This window comes from Hylobates moloch, unplaced genomic scaffold (assembly GCF_009828535.3).
Source record: "Hylobates moloch isolate HMO894 unplaced genomic scaffold, HMol_V3 SCAFFOLD_15, whole genome shotgun sequence".
NCBI lineage: Eukaryota > Metazoa > Chordata > Mammalia > Primates > Hylobatidae > Hylobates > Hylobates moloch.
This window is the reverse complement of record NW_026652290.1, coordinates 96,381,124-96,396,012: the sequence shown is the minus strand read 5'-3', so window position 1 is coordinate 96,396,012 and position 14,889 is coordinate 96,381,124. Positions and strand designations below refer to the sequence as shown.

Sequence of the window (14,889 nt, the reverse complement as noted above, 5' to 3'; positions counted from 1 at the left end):
CCTACGTCTGCTTTTTTCTTTTCTTTCTTTTTTTTTTTTTTTGTGACGGAGTCTGGCTCTGTTGCCCAGGCTGGAGTGCAGTGGTGCGATCTCCGCTCACTGCAAGCTCTGCCTCCCGGGTTCACGCCATTCTCCTGCCTCAGCCTCCCGAATAGCTGGGACTACAGGCACCCGCCACCACGCCTGGCTAATTTTCTTTTCTTTTTTTTTAGTAAAGACGGGGTTTCACCGTGTTAGCCAGGATGGTCTCGATCTCCTGACCTCGTGATCCACCCACCCCAGCCTCCCAAAGTGCTGAGATTACAGGCGTGAGCCACCGCGCCCGGCCACGTCTGCTTCTTAGATATAAGTGACTGTACTCAATATATAGTGAGGAGACCAGAGCTTGGTGCCTTTTCCAGCCTCCATTTTGCAATTGGCCCCCTGGCCCCCACTCTTTATGCATTCTTTTTTTTTTTTTTTTTTTTTTTGAGACAGAATCTTGTTCTGTCTCCCAGGCTGGAGTGCAATGGCGTGATCTTGGCTCACTGCAAGCTCTGCCTCCCAGGTTCAAGCCATTCTCCTGCCTCAGCCTCCTGAGTAGCTGGGACTACAGGCGCCCGCCACCACAACCGGCTAATTTTTTGTATTTTTAGTAGAGATGGGATTTCACCACGTTAGCCAGGATGGTCTCGATCTCCTGACCTCGTGATCCGCTGTCCTTGGCCTCCCAAAGTGCTGGGATTACAGGCGTGAGCCACTGCGCCCGGCCTCTTTGTGCACTCAAGCTGTCTCTTCTCATTCCTTCGTCGCCACTGGATTTTGGGTACCCTACAGGTGATGTTGAGGCTGGTCCCCAACAATTGTTATTTGTGAAAACTTTCCAGTACCCTCGTATAGCCAGCAGCCCCTTTAAGGGAACATAACTCTCCCTGGCTGGCCAACAAATAGTCCGGAGCCAAGCAGTCATCAGCTGTCGCCTCTGCCAGGGAGCGCTGTCCTTCACGGAAAGCATCTAAAGCGTTAGCTCTCTGCTGCGTGTGGTTAGGGTGTGCTGAACGTTTTCCGAGGGCTTCATGGTTTGAGTTGACAGGATGACATCATGTGTGCCTAAGGCAGTGCCTGAGATGGCCCGAAAAGTACGTGCAATGAGCAGAAAATTAGCACACGTGTGTCAAGAGGAGGTTTGGGAGCGGGTGTGAGATGGAGCAGGGACTCCCACTTCACGGTCTGTGGGGCTCCCAAGCATAGAAATAAAGAACAATCCTGCGTTTCTTCAAGGTAAATTTCAGTCACTTAGCCCCAAGAAGTAAATATGCAACTTGATAAGCAAGAAGGTAACAGTAGCCTAAAACAATTGCCAAGGAAGCTAGAAGCATCCATCGGATGTGTAGTTCTCCTATGGAAACTAAAGATGGTGGCCGGGCGCTGTGGCTCATGCCTGTAATCCCAGCACTTTGGGAGGCCGAGGCAGGCGGATCATGAGGTCAGGAAATTGAGACCATCCTGGCTAACACGGTGCAAACCCCGTCTCTCCACTAAAAATACAAAAAATTAGCCGGGCGTGGTGGCGGGAGCCTGCAGTCCCAGCTATTTGGGAGGCTGAGGCAGGAGAATGGCGTGAACCCAGGAGGCGGAGCTTGCAGTGAGCCCAGATCGTACCACTGCACTCTAGCCTGGGCAACAGGGCAAGACTCTGTCTCAAAAAAAAAAAAAAAGAAAGAAAGAAAAAGAAAGAGAGAAGCATGTGTTGTGGTTGTACTCTAAGGTGCCAATAAATCTGAAGATCAGGACAAAGTGAGGGGCCCTAAAGGCTGGGGTTGAGCCTAAGTAAAGCTGCACACAGTGGAGGAGACCCATTTAGAAGACCATGTGTGGTCTGTAATGTCAACAAGGTTTGTTTGAGCCATCAGTTCTAGGAGGCCTCTAGCCTGAGAGTATAAGAGAGCAGAAAGTTGCTTTGAATGCCTCGTTCAAGAGCCCAGTGTTGGCCAGGCATGGTGGCTCATGCCTGTAATCCCAGCACTTTTGGAGGCCAAGGCAGGTGGATCATGAGGTCAAAAGATCAAGACGGGTTCATCATGTTGGCCAGGCTGGTCTCGAACTCCTGACCTCAGGTGATCCACCCACCTTGGCCTCCCAAAGCGCTGGGATTATGGGCATGAGCCACCGCGCCCGGCCGGCTAGACCATTGCTAATGGCTCTAGAGTTCAGTTCTAGCAATTGTGCTGACCCTAGTTAGGGAATGGTAAATCTTTCTTTGGTCACTCACTTGACCCCATGGGCCTCCCCAGGTGTCTACTGGTCGGGAGAGAGAGGGGACCTCCTCCAGTGTCATGGAATCTGGCAACAGACTGAGGACAGAAGAAGCTGCTTTTTTCTACAGGTGGATACCCAAAGGGCCCAGGTTTCCCTCTAAGTCAGCACCATTTTCATTTCAGGAAGGAGACCACTGTGGATGGGGGCTGCTGCCTGCAGAACCCAAGACCTGAGAACTGACCAATCAGGAAGCTGGGGTGGGGCCTAGAGAACTGACCAATCAGGGGAGCTGAGGTGGAGAATCCAGATGAGAACTGTCAATCAGAGGGGTCGGGGCAGAGCCTGGAGACCTGTCAAATCAAAGGAGCTGAGGCAGGGCCTGGAAACCTGACCAATTAGGAAAGCTTGGGTGGGGCCTGAAGAACTGCCCAATCAGAGGAGCTCAGAGGATAGCAAGTTGACCAACCAGAAGAGGAAGGGCAGAGTCTAAAGAACTGTCCAATCAGGGGATTTGGGATGTGACTGGTGAGCTCTCCAATCAGAGATGAGCAGAGAAGAGAACAGTCCAATCACAGCCCCAGGGGCGGGGCGTTGCTGTTCTCCCTGCTGAGCACACCCGGCCTGCCCTGAGTGACCACAGGTGTCCCCATCGTGCTCACCTGCACCGGCTGCGAGGCGCAGGGAGCTCCTCAAAGAGCTCAGGAACGGGCAGGACATGGTGAGTGCAGGGCAGGAGCCGAGCCTGAGCCGGAGCCCTGGGAGGGGAGGGTTGGAAGCGGCCAGAACACGCTGAAACTCCCAGGGGAGCCGCCGGGGACCCCCCCCCCTCCCAGCCCATGCAGCCTCTGTCCCCGTCTCACCCCCGGGTCCTGCGGGGAGCTTCTTCCCCTGCCCCAGTCTTCATTCCCTGGAAAGTTGTAGTTGTCAGGACGCTGGGATGGAGGGGAAAAAAAGACAGAAATGACTCCTGCCCTGTGGGGTCTCACAAAGTTAATTGGAAGAAAAACTAACCCAAGTACAAAATAAAAAAAAAAAAAACTCACCCCAGCGAGGCGGTGCAACAATCCCAAAGCAGAATGCGTTTGGATGCAGGCTTTGGGCCCGGACCCAGGCCCACGTCCCTGGGAGGGGCGAGGGGTGGACAGGTGGTGCGGGCGCTCCACGTGGCGGGACGGCCGGGCCTGACCCCAAAGGCCCGCAGGCCGGACTCCAGCCCAGCCGCCCCTGCCTGGGTTTCTCTCCTTCTAAAGACTGATTTGGTTCCTTGAGCCTCAGATTTTTTCAGTCAATAGAACATACAGTAAAGAATACAGTTTTGAAAGATAAAATATTTCCAAGGAGGTGAATTTAAGAAAAAAAATAAAGCTCTCGTCTTACATTCCATTTGTTAAAAATTCTAGCATGCCTTTTTTTTTTTTTTCCGTTCCTTTTTTGCATGTGTGGTTAAGTTTCTCACATCTGTTGTTTTATTTTCGGTGATGACAAATGGGATTCCAGGGCTTAGCCCTTGACGGGGTTCCCTGGAAAAAGAATCGCAGAGAAAGAGAGAAAATCTCTCTTTTATTATGACACCCGCCGAAATGAATACATTGCTACAAGAAAAAAATGTTTGGTATATAATTTGGTGAATTACAAAAACTCGCTAAAATATCAGTTTTCTCCTTTTCCAGGGTGGAGAATTTGTGACAGATGATAATTCTGTTCTTTTCTTTTTTGTTTTTATTTTTTGAAACGGAGTCTTGCTCTGTCACCCAGGCTGGAGTGCAGTGGCGCGATCTCGGCTCACTGCAACCTCCGCCTCTTGGGTTCAAGCGATTGATTCTCCTGCCTCAGCCTCCCCAGTAGCTGGAACTACAGCTGCGTGCCACCATGTCCAGCTAATTTTTGTATTTTTAGTAGAGACAGGGTTTTACCATGTTGGCCAGGCTGGTCACGAACTCCTGACTTCAGGTGATCCACCTGCCTCGGCCTCCCAAAATGCTAGGATTACAGGCAGCATGTGCCACCATGACTGGCTTTTTTTTTTTTTTTTTTTTTTGAGATGGAGCCTCGCTGTGTCACCCAGGCTGGAGTGCAATGGCACGATCTCCGCTTACTGCAACCTCCACCTCCTGGGTTCAAGTGGTTCTCCTGCCTCAGCCTCCCGAGTAGCTGGGATTACAGGCACGCGTGGCCACACCCAGCTAATTTTTGTATTTTTAGTAGAGACGGGGTTCCACCGTGTTGGCCAGGCAGGTCTCGAACTCCTGACCTCAGCTGATCCACCCACCTCAGCCTCCCAAAGTGCTGGGATTACAGGCATAAGCCACCGCGCCCGGCCCCTTTATCACTCTTTTATATTCACTCATAGGGATATATTGTTAGTGTTTATTCCACTGCTTGCTAGTGACCATTTGGGTATTTTCAAATTTTTTCCATTGTGACCAGTGCCCCTAAAGACATTATTATATGTGTGTCCAGTTGAATGTGTTATTCTCAGCTGCATTGCGGTATATCCTCAGCCTCTCCCCAAGAGCCTGGTCCACATATTACCACCTACGTCTCAGTTGCTGGTAACCCCATTATTCCAGTTTTCCTGCGTGAAATAATCAGTCTTCCTTGATTCTTCCTGTCCTGTCTTGCCCCAACTTGAGCCCACGAGGAAATTTTATATCTCCTCTTTTTTTTTTTTTTGAGACGGAGTCTCGCTCTGTCACCCAGGCTGGAGTGCAATGGCGTGATCTCAGCTCACTGCAAGCTCTGCCTCCTGGGTTCATGCCACTCTCCTGCCTCAGCCTCCTGGGTAGCTGGGACTACAGGCACCCGCCACCACGCCCGGCTAATTTTTTTGTGTTTTTAGTAGAGACGGGGTTTCACCGTGTTAGCTAGGATGGTCTCAATCTCCTGACCTCGTGATCCACCCACTTTGGCCTCCCAAAGTGCTGGGATTACAGGCGTGAGCCACCTCGCCCAGCCTATATCTCCTCTTATGCCGGTCCTGCACATGACTACACTGTGACCACCCAAGCTGACACGCCTACTTCTCACCTAGTGCGGCTTTCGCCTCCTAACAGGTGTCCCGGTGTCTGTATCTGTCCCCTATGATCTAGTCTCAGCTGTTAGATGAGATCACTGCTCTGTGCAAAGGCCTGGAGTCATTCAGAGCCAAAGCCAAGTCCTTACTGTGGCTGATGAGTTCCCCACAGAGTGATGTGCCTCACTTCACGTCACTCGACCCCCCTTGGCTGTCACTCCCCATCCCCCTCTGTCCAGTCACACAGGCTCTGCCTGTGCCTGAAAGAGCCAAGGCCCACTCCTTCCTTAGGGCCTAACCTCTGGCTGTTTCTCCCACCCAGAACAATTTTCTCGTTTCTATGTTTTTTCATTGTATACTACATTCGCCATGACTGATTTAAATTGGATCACTTCTGAAAGCTTCTCTTGTTGCTAGTTTCAGGGAGCAGATGACATTTTACTATTTTGGGTTGGGGCCCTTGCCTGTAATCCCAGCACTTTGGGATGCCGAGGCAGGTGGATCAGTTGAGGTCAGGAGATCGAGACCAGCCTGACCAACATGGTAAAACCCTGAGTCTACTAAAAAATAATAATGATAAAAATTAGCCAGGCATGGTGGCACACAGCTGTAATCCCAGTTAGTTGGGAAGCTGAGGCAGGCGGATGGCTTGAGCCCAGGAGTTCAAGGCTGCAGTGAGCTCTGATTGCGCCACTGCATTCCAGCCTGCGCAACAGAGTGAGACCTTGTCTCTAAAAAATTTTCTGGCCAGGCGCGATGGCTCATGCCTGCAATCCCAGCACTTTGGGAGGTCAAAGCAGGCAGATCGCCTGAGGTCAGGAGTTTGAGACCAACCTGGCCAACATGGTGAAACCTCATCTCTAATAAAATACAAAAATTAGTTGGACGTGGTGGCACACGCCTGTAATCCCAGCTACTCGGGAGGCTGAGGCAGAAGAATCGCTTGAACTCTGAAGGCGGAGTTTGCAGTGAGCCGAGATCACGCTGTTGCACTCCAGCCTGGGCGACACAGCAAGACTCCATCTCAAAAAAAAAAGGCCGGGCGCAATGGTTCACGCCTGTAATCCCAGCACTTTGGGAGAACGAGGCAGGCGGATCACAAGGTCAGGAGATTGAGACCATCCTGGCTAATGCGGTGAAGCCCTGTCTCTACTAAAAATACAAAAAATTAGCCAGGCGTGGTGATATGTGGCTGTAATCCCAGCTACTTGGGAGGCTGAAGCAGGAGGATCACTTGAACCCTGGAGACGGAGGTTGCAGTGAGCCAAGATCGCACCATTGTACTCCAGCCTAGGTGACAGAGCGAGACTCTATCTCAAAAAAATTTTTTTTTCTAAAGACTGTGACACAGGATAAAGAATATATGACACACGGAGGTTGCAGTGAGCCGAGATCACACCACTGCACTCCAGCCTGGGCGACAGAGCGAGACGCCGTCTCAAGAAAAAAAAAGTATAGGGCATACGCATGTATACAGTTAAATGTTATTCAGTCATAATAAAGAAGGAAATCCTGCCATGGCGACAGCAGGGATGAACCTGGGGCACATTATGCTACGTGAGACAAGCCAGGCATAGAAAGATGAACACCGGATGATCTTACTCAAATGGAGAATCGAAAAGAACCAGATTCCTAGAGGAAGAGAGTAGAAGAGTGATTGCCTGCGGCTGAGGCGCAGGGGAAGTGGGGAGAGATGTTGTCAAAGTGAACCAACTTTCCATTGTAAGATGAATAAATTCTCTACATCCAGTGTACAACATGGTGACTGTATTTAAGGATACTGTAATGTACACTTGAAATACACTGGGCTGGGCGCGGTAGCTCACGCCTGTAATCCCAGCACTTTGGGAGTCCAAGGTGGGGGGATCACGAGGTCAGGGGTTCGAGACCAGCCTGACCAACACGGTAAAACCCCATCTCTACTAAAAATACAAAAATTAGTTGGGCGTGGTGGCGGGCGCCTGTAATCCCAACTACTCAGGAGGCTGAGGCAGGAGAATTGCTTGAACCCGGGAGGCGGAGGTTGCAGTGAGCCGAGATCGCGCCACTGAACTCTAGCCTGGGTGGCAGAGCGAGACTCCGTCTCAAAAAAAAAAAAAAAAAAAAATACTAAAAGGCTGGGCATGGTGACTCACGCCTATAATCCCAGCACTTTGGGAGGCCAAGACGGTTGGATCACTTGAGGTCAGGAGTTCAAGAGCAGCCTGGCCAACACGGTGAAACCCCGTCTCTACTAAAAATATAAAAATTAGGCATGTTGGTGTGCACCTGTAATCCCAGCTACTCGGGAGACTGAGGCAGGACAATCGCTTGAACCCAGGAGGCGGAGCTTGCAATGAGCCGAGATGGCCCTACTGCACTCTAGCCTGGGGCGACAGAGCGAGACTCTGTCTCAAAAAAAAAAAAAAAATGAAATGTACTAAGAGTATAAATCTTACCTGTTCTTACCATCAGATTTTTTAAAAAGGTAACTGGTGACAGACGTGTTAATTAACTTCATGGCAATCATTTCCCAGAGTATATGTGTATCAAATCATCACCTACACCTTAAATGTATACAACTTTTATTTGTCAAAGACAAAAAAAACCTACGACACAGGAAGTGATTAGAGACAGAGGGGAAGAGGTCTGAGGACTGAGTCTTAAATAGATTTTGGGAGACTGCAGGATCTTGTGTGAGTGTCCCATGAACTGAGTTCAGTTCCCCAGTGCTGTGAGTTTTACCCATCCTCACATACACATATGTGGTTTGTTTTAGGACACAGTGGTCTTTCAAGACGTGGTTGTGGATTTCACTCTGGAGGAGTGGGCCTTACTGAATCCTGCTCAGAGAAAACTCTACAGAGATGTGATGCTGGAGACCTTCAAGCACCTGGCCTCAGTAGGTAATGATGGCATTATTTCTGTATTTAGTTATTAGATAATAAATGTTTTGTCTGGTTACAGTGGTTCATGCCTGTATTCCCAGTGCTTTAGGAGGCTAAGGCAGGAGGATCACTTGAGGCTAGGAGTTGACAACCAGCCTGGGCAACATAGTGAGACCTTGTCTCTACAAAAAAATCAAAAATTAGCCCGGTGTGGTAGCATGCTCCTGTAGTCCTAGCTACTTGGGAGGCTGAGGCAGGAGAATCGCTTGAACCCGGGAGGCAGAGGTTGCAGTGAGCCGAGATCATGCCACGGCACTCCAGCCTGGGCCACAGAGCGAGACTCTGTCTCAAAAAAAAAAAATAGAATAAATATATCTTGCTCATTAAGCCTATTCTAAGATTTAGAATGTAGAAGGGGAATACATTGATTAATAAGACAGTTATAATCATTGATGTCCTGGACCTAAAATTCGGTAGCTTCTCTGTGATAATAAAAATCTACCTATCGATCTGTACTTTTCTTTGTGTCTTGTTGAAAAGACTTAGGGTCGGCCAGGTGCGGTGGCTCACGCCTGTAATACCAGCACTTTGGGAGGCTGAGGCAGGCGGATCATGAGGTCAGGAGTTTGAGACTAGCCTGGCCAAGATGGTGAAACCCCATCTCTACTAAAAATACAAAAAATTAGCCAGGTGTGGTGGCGGGCACCTGTAGTCCCAGCTACTCGGGAGGCTGAGGCAGCAGAATCACTTGAACTCGGGAGGCGGAGGTTGCAGTGAGTCGAGATTGCGTCATTGCACTCCAGCCTGGGCAACAGAGTGATACTCTGTCTCAAAAAAAAAAAAAAGAAAGAAAAAGAAAAGACTTAGTTAGGGTCCTTTTGTGTTATCAGTGCAGGTACATATTGGGGACACAGAGAGGTTAATTGTTTGAAACCTTGTGTTGATTTTTCTGTGCATTTAAAATTGTCTACCATTTTGACCGCTTGTACTTTTTTTTTTTTTTTTTTTAACTTCTCATTAGTTGAAATCCTTGAGAGGGACAGCATCACAGGGATTCTGTGACCAATGGCCTTAGCAGGAAGATTGCTTCAGAATTTGGCGTGAATCATGCCACTGTTTCTGTGGGCCTGAATGATCTTTCCTCAGATGATTCCGGTTTGGTTTGGTTTGCCACCAGGAGTCACTGTGTTGTTGTTTGCTTTGTATACATAAGCATGTCTCTTACCCAAATAGAATTCAGTTTCATCTTGAGCATAAACACCTTCAATTATTATTATTATTATTATTTTGAGATGGAGTCTCGCTCTGTCACCCAGGCTGGAGTGCAGTGGCGCGATCTCAGCTCACCGCAAGCTCTGCCTCCCGGGTTCATGCCATTCTCCTGCCTCAGCCTCCCGAGTAGCTGGGACTACAGGCACCTGCCACCGCGCCCAGCTAATTTTTTGTATTTTTAGTAGAGACGGGGTTTCACCGTGTTAGCCAGGGTGGTCTCGATCTCCTGACCTCGTGATCCGCCCGCCTTGGCCTCCCAAAGAGCTGGGATTACAGGCGTGAGCCACCACACCTGGCCAAACACCTTCAGTTTTAAGAAGAGCTGTGTGCTCCCTTTGGTTCTGGAGACCCTGCTTACACGCAGCCAAAATGGCCTTGGACCACCACCTTCCAGACACATTTTCTTTTGGAAGTCGTGTTCCCTTCAGGCCTCCACAGGCTCCAAGATGGCAGAAAGAGAGCTCTTGTACTTCTTCTTAATGAAGTCAGGCCGGGCACAGTGGCTCACACCTGTAATCCCAGCACTTTGAGAGGCCAAGGCAGGCAAATCACAATGTCAGGAGATTGAGACCAGCCTGGCCAATATGGTGAAACCCCATCTCTACTAAAAATACAAAAAATTAGCTGGGCGTGGTGGCAGGCACCTGTAGTCCCAGCTACTTGGGAGGCTGAGACAGGAGAATCACTTGAATCTGGGAGGCGGAGCTTGCAGTGAGCTGAGATCGCACCACTGCACTCCAGCCTGGGCGACAGAGTGAGACTCTGTCTCAAAAATAAATAAATAAAATAACATAACATAATGAAGTCATGAAACAATTAAACACCTGAATTACTTCTTTCTTTGCAGATGCCTTCCTCATCCTATTGGTTCACTTTTTTGTTTCAGATAATGAGGCTCAACTTAAAACCAATGGGTCCATTTCTCAGCAGGATACTTGTGGAGAAAAATTATCCCTTAAACAGAAAATAGAAAAGTTCACAAGAAAGAATGCATGGGCCTCCCTTTTAGGAAAAAATTGGGAAGAATGTAGTGTTAAAGACAAGCACACCACCATGGAGAGACATTCGAGGTGAGTGGCACTTAGAAGAAAAAGGCAGTATCGCCGGGCACGGTGGCTCATACCTGTAATCCCAGCACTTTGGGAGGCCGAGGCGGATGGATCACCTGAGGTGAGGAGTTTGTGACCAGCCTGACCAACACGGTGAAACCCTATCTTTACTAAAAATACAAAAATAGGCGTGGTGGCATGTGGCTGTAATCCTAGCTGCTCAGATGGCTGAGACAGGAGAATTGCTTGGACCCAGGAGGTGGAGGTTGCAGCGAGCCAACATCGTGCCACTGCACTCTAGCCTGGGCTGGGCAACAGAGTGAGACTCTGTCTCAAAAAAAAAAAAAAAAAAAAAAAAAAAAAAAAAGATAATTCTGTTAGAAACAATTATCAGAGAACACCACATATTACTATTGATTTTGTAATGGGCTGTGGTTGAACTTTCTACCAGAGTATTTTGTTTATTCCAGTTTGAAATAATTTCAACAGTACAGGAAACTTACCCTTGTACAGAAAATGGCAAAAATGTTATCCTAATATTCATTAATATATATTAAGGAATAATTAGCTGGACACAGTGGCTCATGTCTGTAATCGCAGCACTTTGAGAGGTCAAGGCAGGTGGATCACCTGAGGTGAGGAGTTTGTGACCAGCCTGACCAATATGGTGAAACCCCATCTCTACTAAAAATACAAAAATTAGCTGGGCGTGGTGGCGTGTGACTGTAATCCTAGCTGCTCAGGAGGCTGAGACGGAGAATTGCTTGAACCCAGGAGGCAGAGGTTGCAGTGAACCAAGATTGTGCCACTGCACTCCAGCCTGGGGAACAAGAGCAAAATTCCATCTCAAGGAAAAAAAAAAAAGAAATTATTAAGGCATAAACCATTAATAACGTGCTGCCCATTTTTAGCAGAAATCCAAGGGTGGAGAGACCATGTAGAAGTGGTAAAGGTAATAAACGTGGAAGAACCTTCAGAAAGACTCGAAATTGTAATCGTCATCTGTGCAAGAATCATCGTACTGGTGTAAGACGGTACGAATGCAGTCAGTGTGGAAAACTCTTCACCCATTCTTCATCCCTGATGAGGCACAAAAGAGCTCACTCTGGACAAAAATTATATAAATGTAAGGAATGTGGGAAAGCCTTCAGTCGTCCGTCCTACCTGCAGATGCATGAGAAAACTCACAGTGGAGAGAAACCCTATGCCTGTCAGTCTTGTGGGAAGACATTTCTTCGTTCCCACTCTCTCACTGAACATGTAAGGACTCACACTGGAGAGAAACCCTATGAATGTGGGCAGTGTGGGAAAGGCTTCAGTTGTCCCAAATCCTTTCGCGCGCATGTGATGATGCACGCCGGAGGGAGACCGTATGAGTGCAAGCACTGTGGGAAAGGCTTCAGGTGTCAGAAATCCTTTCGAGTCCATATGATCATGCACGCCGGTGGGAGACCCTATGAGTGCAAGCAGTGTGGGAAAGCCTACTGCTGGGCAACATCCTTCCAACGACACATGAGAATTCACAACGGGGAGAAACCGTATAGGTGTGAAAAATGCGGGAAAGCGTTTGGTTGGCCCTCATCCTTACACAAACACGTGAGAACGCACGCTAAAAAGAAACCTGTGAGTGGGGGCAGTGCGGGAAAGCCTTCCGTGAGGCCTCACCCCTCCACAGATGTCAAATTGCAAACTAGAGAAAAAGTCTATAAATGTGAAACGTGTGGGAAAACGTATGGTTGGTCTTCATCTTTACACAAACATGAGAGAAAGCACATGGGGGAGAAACATGTAAATACAGCCAGTGTGGGAAAACCTTCAGGCGGGCTTTGCTCTTCCAGAAATGTAAGAACGCAGATTGGACAGAAGCCCAATAGATGCGAAAAATGTGGGAAAGCTTTCAGTTGTCCCAAAGCCTTTCAAGGTCACGTGAGAAGTCACACAGGAAAGAAACCCAGTACATCTAAGTAATGGGGGAAAACCTCTGCAAATTAATTCACAACTATGGTTCAGAAAATTCACAGCAGGAGGGCCGGGTGCAGTGGCTCACGCCTGTAATCCCAGCACTTTGGGAGGCCTAGGCGGGCGGATCACGAGGTCGGGAGATCGAGACCATCCTGGCTACGGTGAAACCCCGTCTCTACTAAAAAAAAAAAAAACAAAAAAATACAAAAAATTAGCCGGGCGTGGTGGCAGGCGCCTGTAGTCCCAGCTGCTCGGGAGGCTGAGGCAGGAGAATGGCATGAACCCGGGAGGCGGAGCTTGCAGTGAGCCAAGATGGCACCACTGTACTCCAGCCTGGGTGACAGAGCGAGACTCTGTCTCAAAAAAGAAAATTCACAGCAGGAGAGAATCTCATGACATTTATAAATGTGGTATTGCCTTTATCAGGACCACATCTTAAAAGTGGACCTCTAGCCAATGAATTTGCAGTTCTCTTGCAGATAAAGTTGAGGGGAGAATTCTGTAAGTCCTTTCTCATCTATAGTACTGAAATTTTGATACATAATGTTTTTTTCTTATAAATTACTAATGTTTCTCTTTTCATTTAGAAGTGTATTGTACCCATGGGTGATTTGAAATGTATTTTAATATGCATTAACTTTCATTTTTATATAATTTTTTTGTTACTCAGCGTGAGGCCATTAGACCAATGAAATATTGGTGTTTGTTGATATTTTCTGACTGGCCCTGTGTGTTCCAAGCTGGATATTACTTACATGTTACTTTTATTCTACCTTTCCATTTTGCAAGGAAAAGCTATTTTTAATGTTAATACTTTCTACTTATACAGGCAAGTAATTCAGCAGCTTTATGCTATTGGTCAGAGAATCCTTATTCGTTTTGCTTTTGGGCTAATAAGTAGTTGGTAGAAATACGTATGTATGTAAAGTCTTGGAGAAGCGTAGTCTCGTAGAAACTATTTTTTTCATCTGTTGCTGTTTGCTCTTTGACCTGGCTTCTGGGTTGGAATTGGAAAATAGGTTTTTTGGGGGTTTTTTTCTTTTTCTTTTTTGACACAGAGTCCTGTTATGTTGCCCAAGCTGGAGTGCAGTAGCACAATCTTGGCTCGCTGCAATCTCCACCTCCCAGGTTCAAGCGATTCTCCTGCCTCAGCCTCCCAGGTAGCTGAGACTATAGGCATGCACCACCGTGCCCGGCTAATTTTTGTATTTTTACTAGAGATGGGGTTTCACCATGTTGGCCAGGGTGATCTCAACCTCCTGACCTCAGGTGATCTGACCACCTCGGCCTCCCAAAGTGCTGGGATTACAGGCGTGAGCCACTATGCCTGGCTGTATTATCATTATCTTAATACCTCATTCTCTCAGTATTTCTTGTGCTTCTGTGTTCCTGCTTCTATGACAGATACAATGGTACAACCGTAAAAACACAGGGGATTGTGGCCGGGTGCGGTGGCTCACGCCTGTAATCCCAGCACTTTGGGAGGCCGAGGCAGGCGGATCACAAGGTCAGGAAATCGAGACCATCCTGGCTAACACGGTGAAACCCCATCTCTACAAAAAATACAAAAAATTAGCCAGGCGTGGTGGCGGGCGCCTGTAGTCCCAGCTACTCAGGAGGCTGAGGCAGGAGAATGGTGTGAACCCGGGAGGCGAAGCTTGCAGTGAGTCGAGATCGTGCCACTGCACTCCAGCCTGGGCAACAGAGCAAGACTCTGTCTCAAAACTAACTAACTAAATAAATAAATAAATACTAAAAAAAAGCACAGGGATTGTTTCCCTACTGCATCACTGAAAACTGCCGTGACCTAGTATTGTTCATGAGATAAATCTTACCTTTTATGAGAAAATGAAAGACAATACTGGCTTATCAGGTACACTCTGGGACTTTCCTGTCACATAGCGCTGAATACAGTCTCTCAGTATGTGTTCAGTTATTATGTTTGATTATGTATTATTAAAACAAAAGTTTCTGTTTCTGAGAAATATCTATTTACTGTGTTTGTGTTTTCAAAGAAGTTGGATTCTATACAAATGGATAAAATGTTTCTGAGAAATAGCCTATTTAACTGAGTTTTTCAAATAAGTTCTATACTAACATGTCAATCTCTGTTTTTTATTTACTGGGAGAATGTATTAAAATATTGAAACTTAATTGCCAAATCAACTTGGTGACTTTAAATATTATACTTCTGGGTTGGGCGCGGTGGCTCACGCCTGTAATCCCAGCACTTTGGGAGGTCGAGGCAGGTGGATCACAAGGTCAGGAGATCGAGACCATCCTGGCTAACACGGTGAAACCCTGTCTCTACTAAAAATACAAAAAATTAGCCAGGCGTGGTGACGGGTGCCTGCAGTCCCAGCTACTCAGGAGGCTGAGGCAAGAGAATGGCATCAACCCAGGAAGCGGAGCTTGCAGTGAGCCGAGATCGCGCCACGGCACTCTAGCCTGGGTGACAGAGCGAGACTGTCTCACAAAAAAAATTATA

General features: G+C 47.8%; 1 protein-coding gene and 1 pseudogene across 2 annotated transcripts in view; one reads left to right on the top strand and one right to left on the bottom strand.

The window, feature by feature from the left end:
- ZNF555 (zinc finger protein 555) overlaps positions 1-12,595 on the top strand; it is a 40,950-nt gene extending 28,355 nt beyond the window's left edge. The window contains exons 5-7 of one of the 2 annotated variants that reach the window (XM_058428886.1): positions 8,010-8,136; positions 10,277-10,460; positions 11,354-12,595. In XM_058428886.1, the coding sequence (XP_058284869.1) occupies positions 8,010-8,011 (2 nt within the window). In that variant the 3' untranslated portion in view covers positions 8,012-8,136; positions 10,277-10,460; positions 11,354-12,595. Of the gene's footprint in view, positions 1-8,009; positions 8,137-9,139; positions 9,421-10,276; positions 10,461-11,353 lie in introns of those variants that run through there. The other variant, XM_058428887.1, reaches the window with a different exon arrangement.
- Positions 8,064-11,510, bottom strand: LOC116484289 (large ribosomal subunit protein eL33-like; annotated as a pseudogene).
- Positions 12,596-14,889: the final 2,294 nt, after the last annotated feature.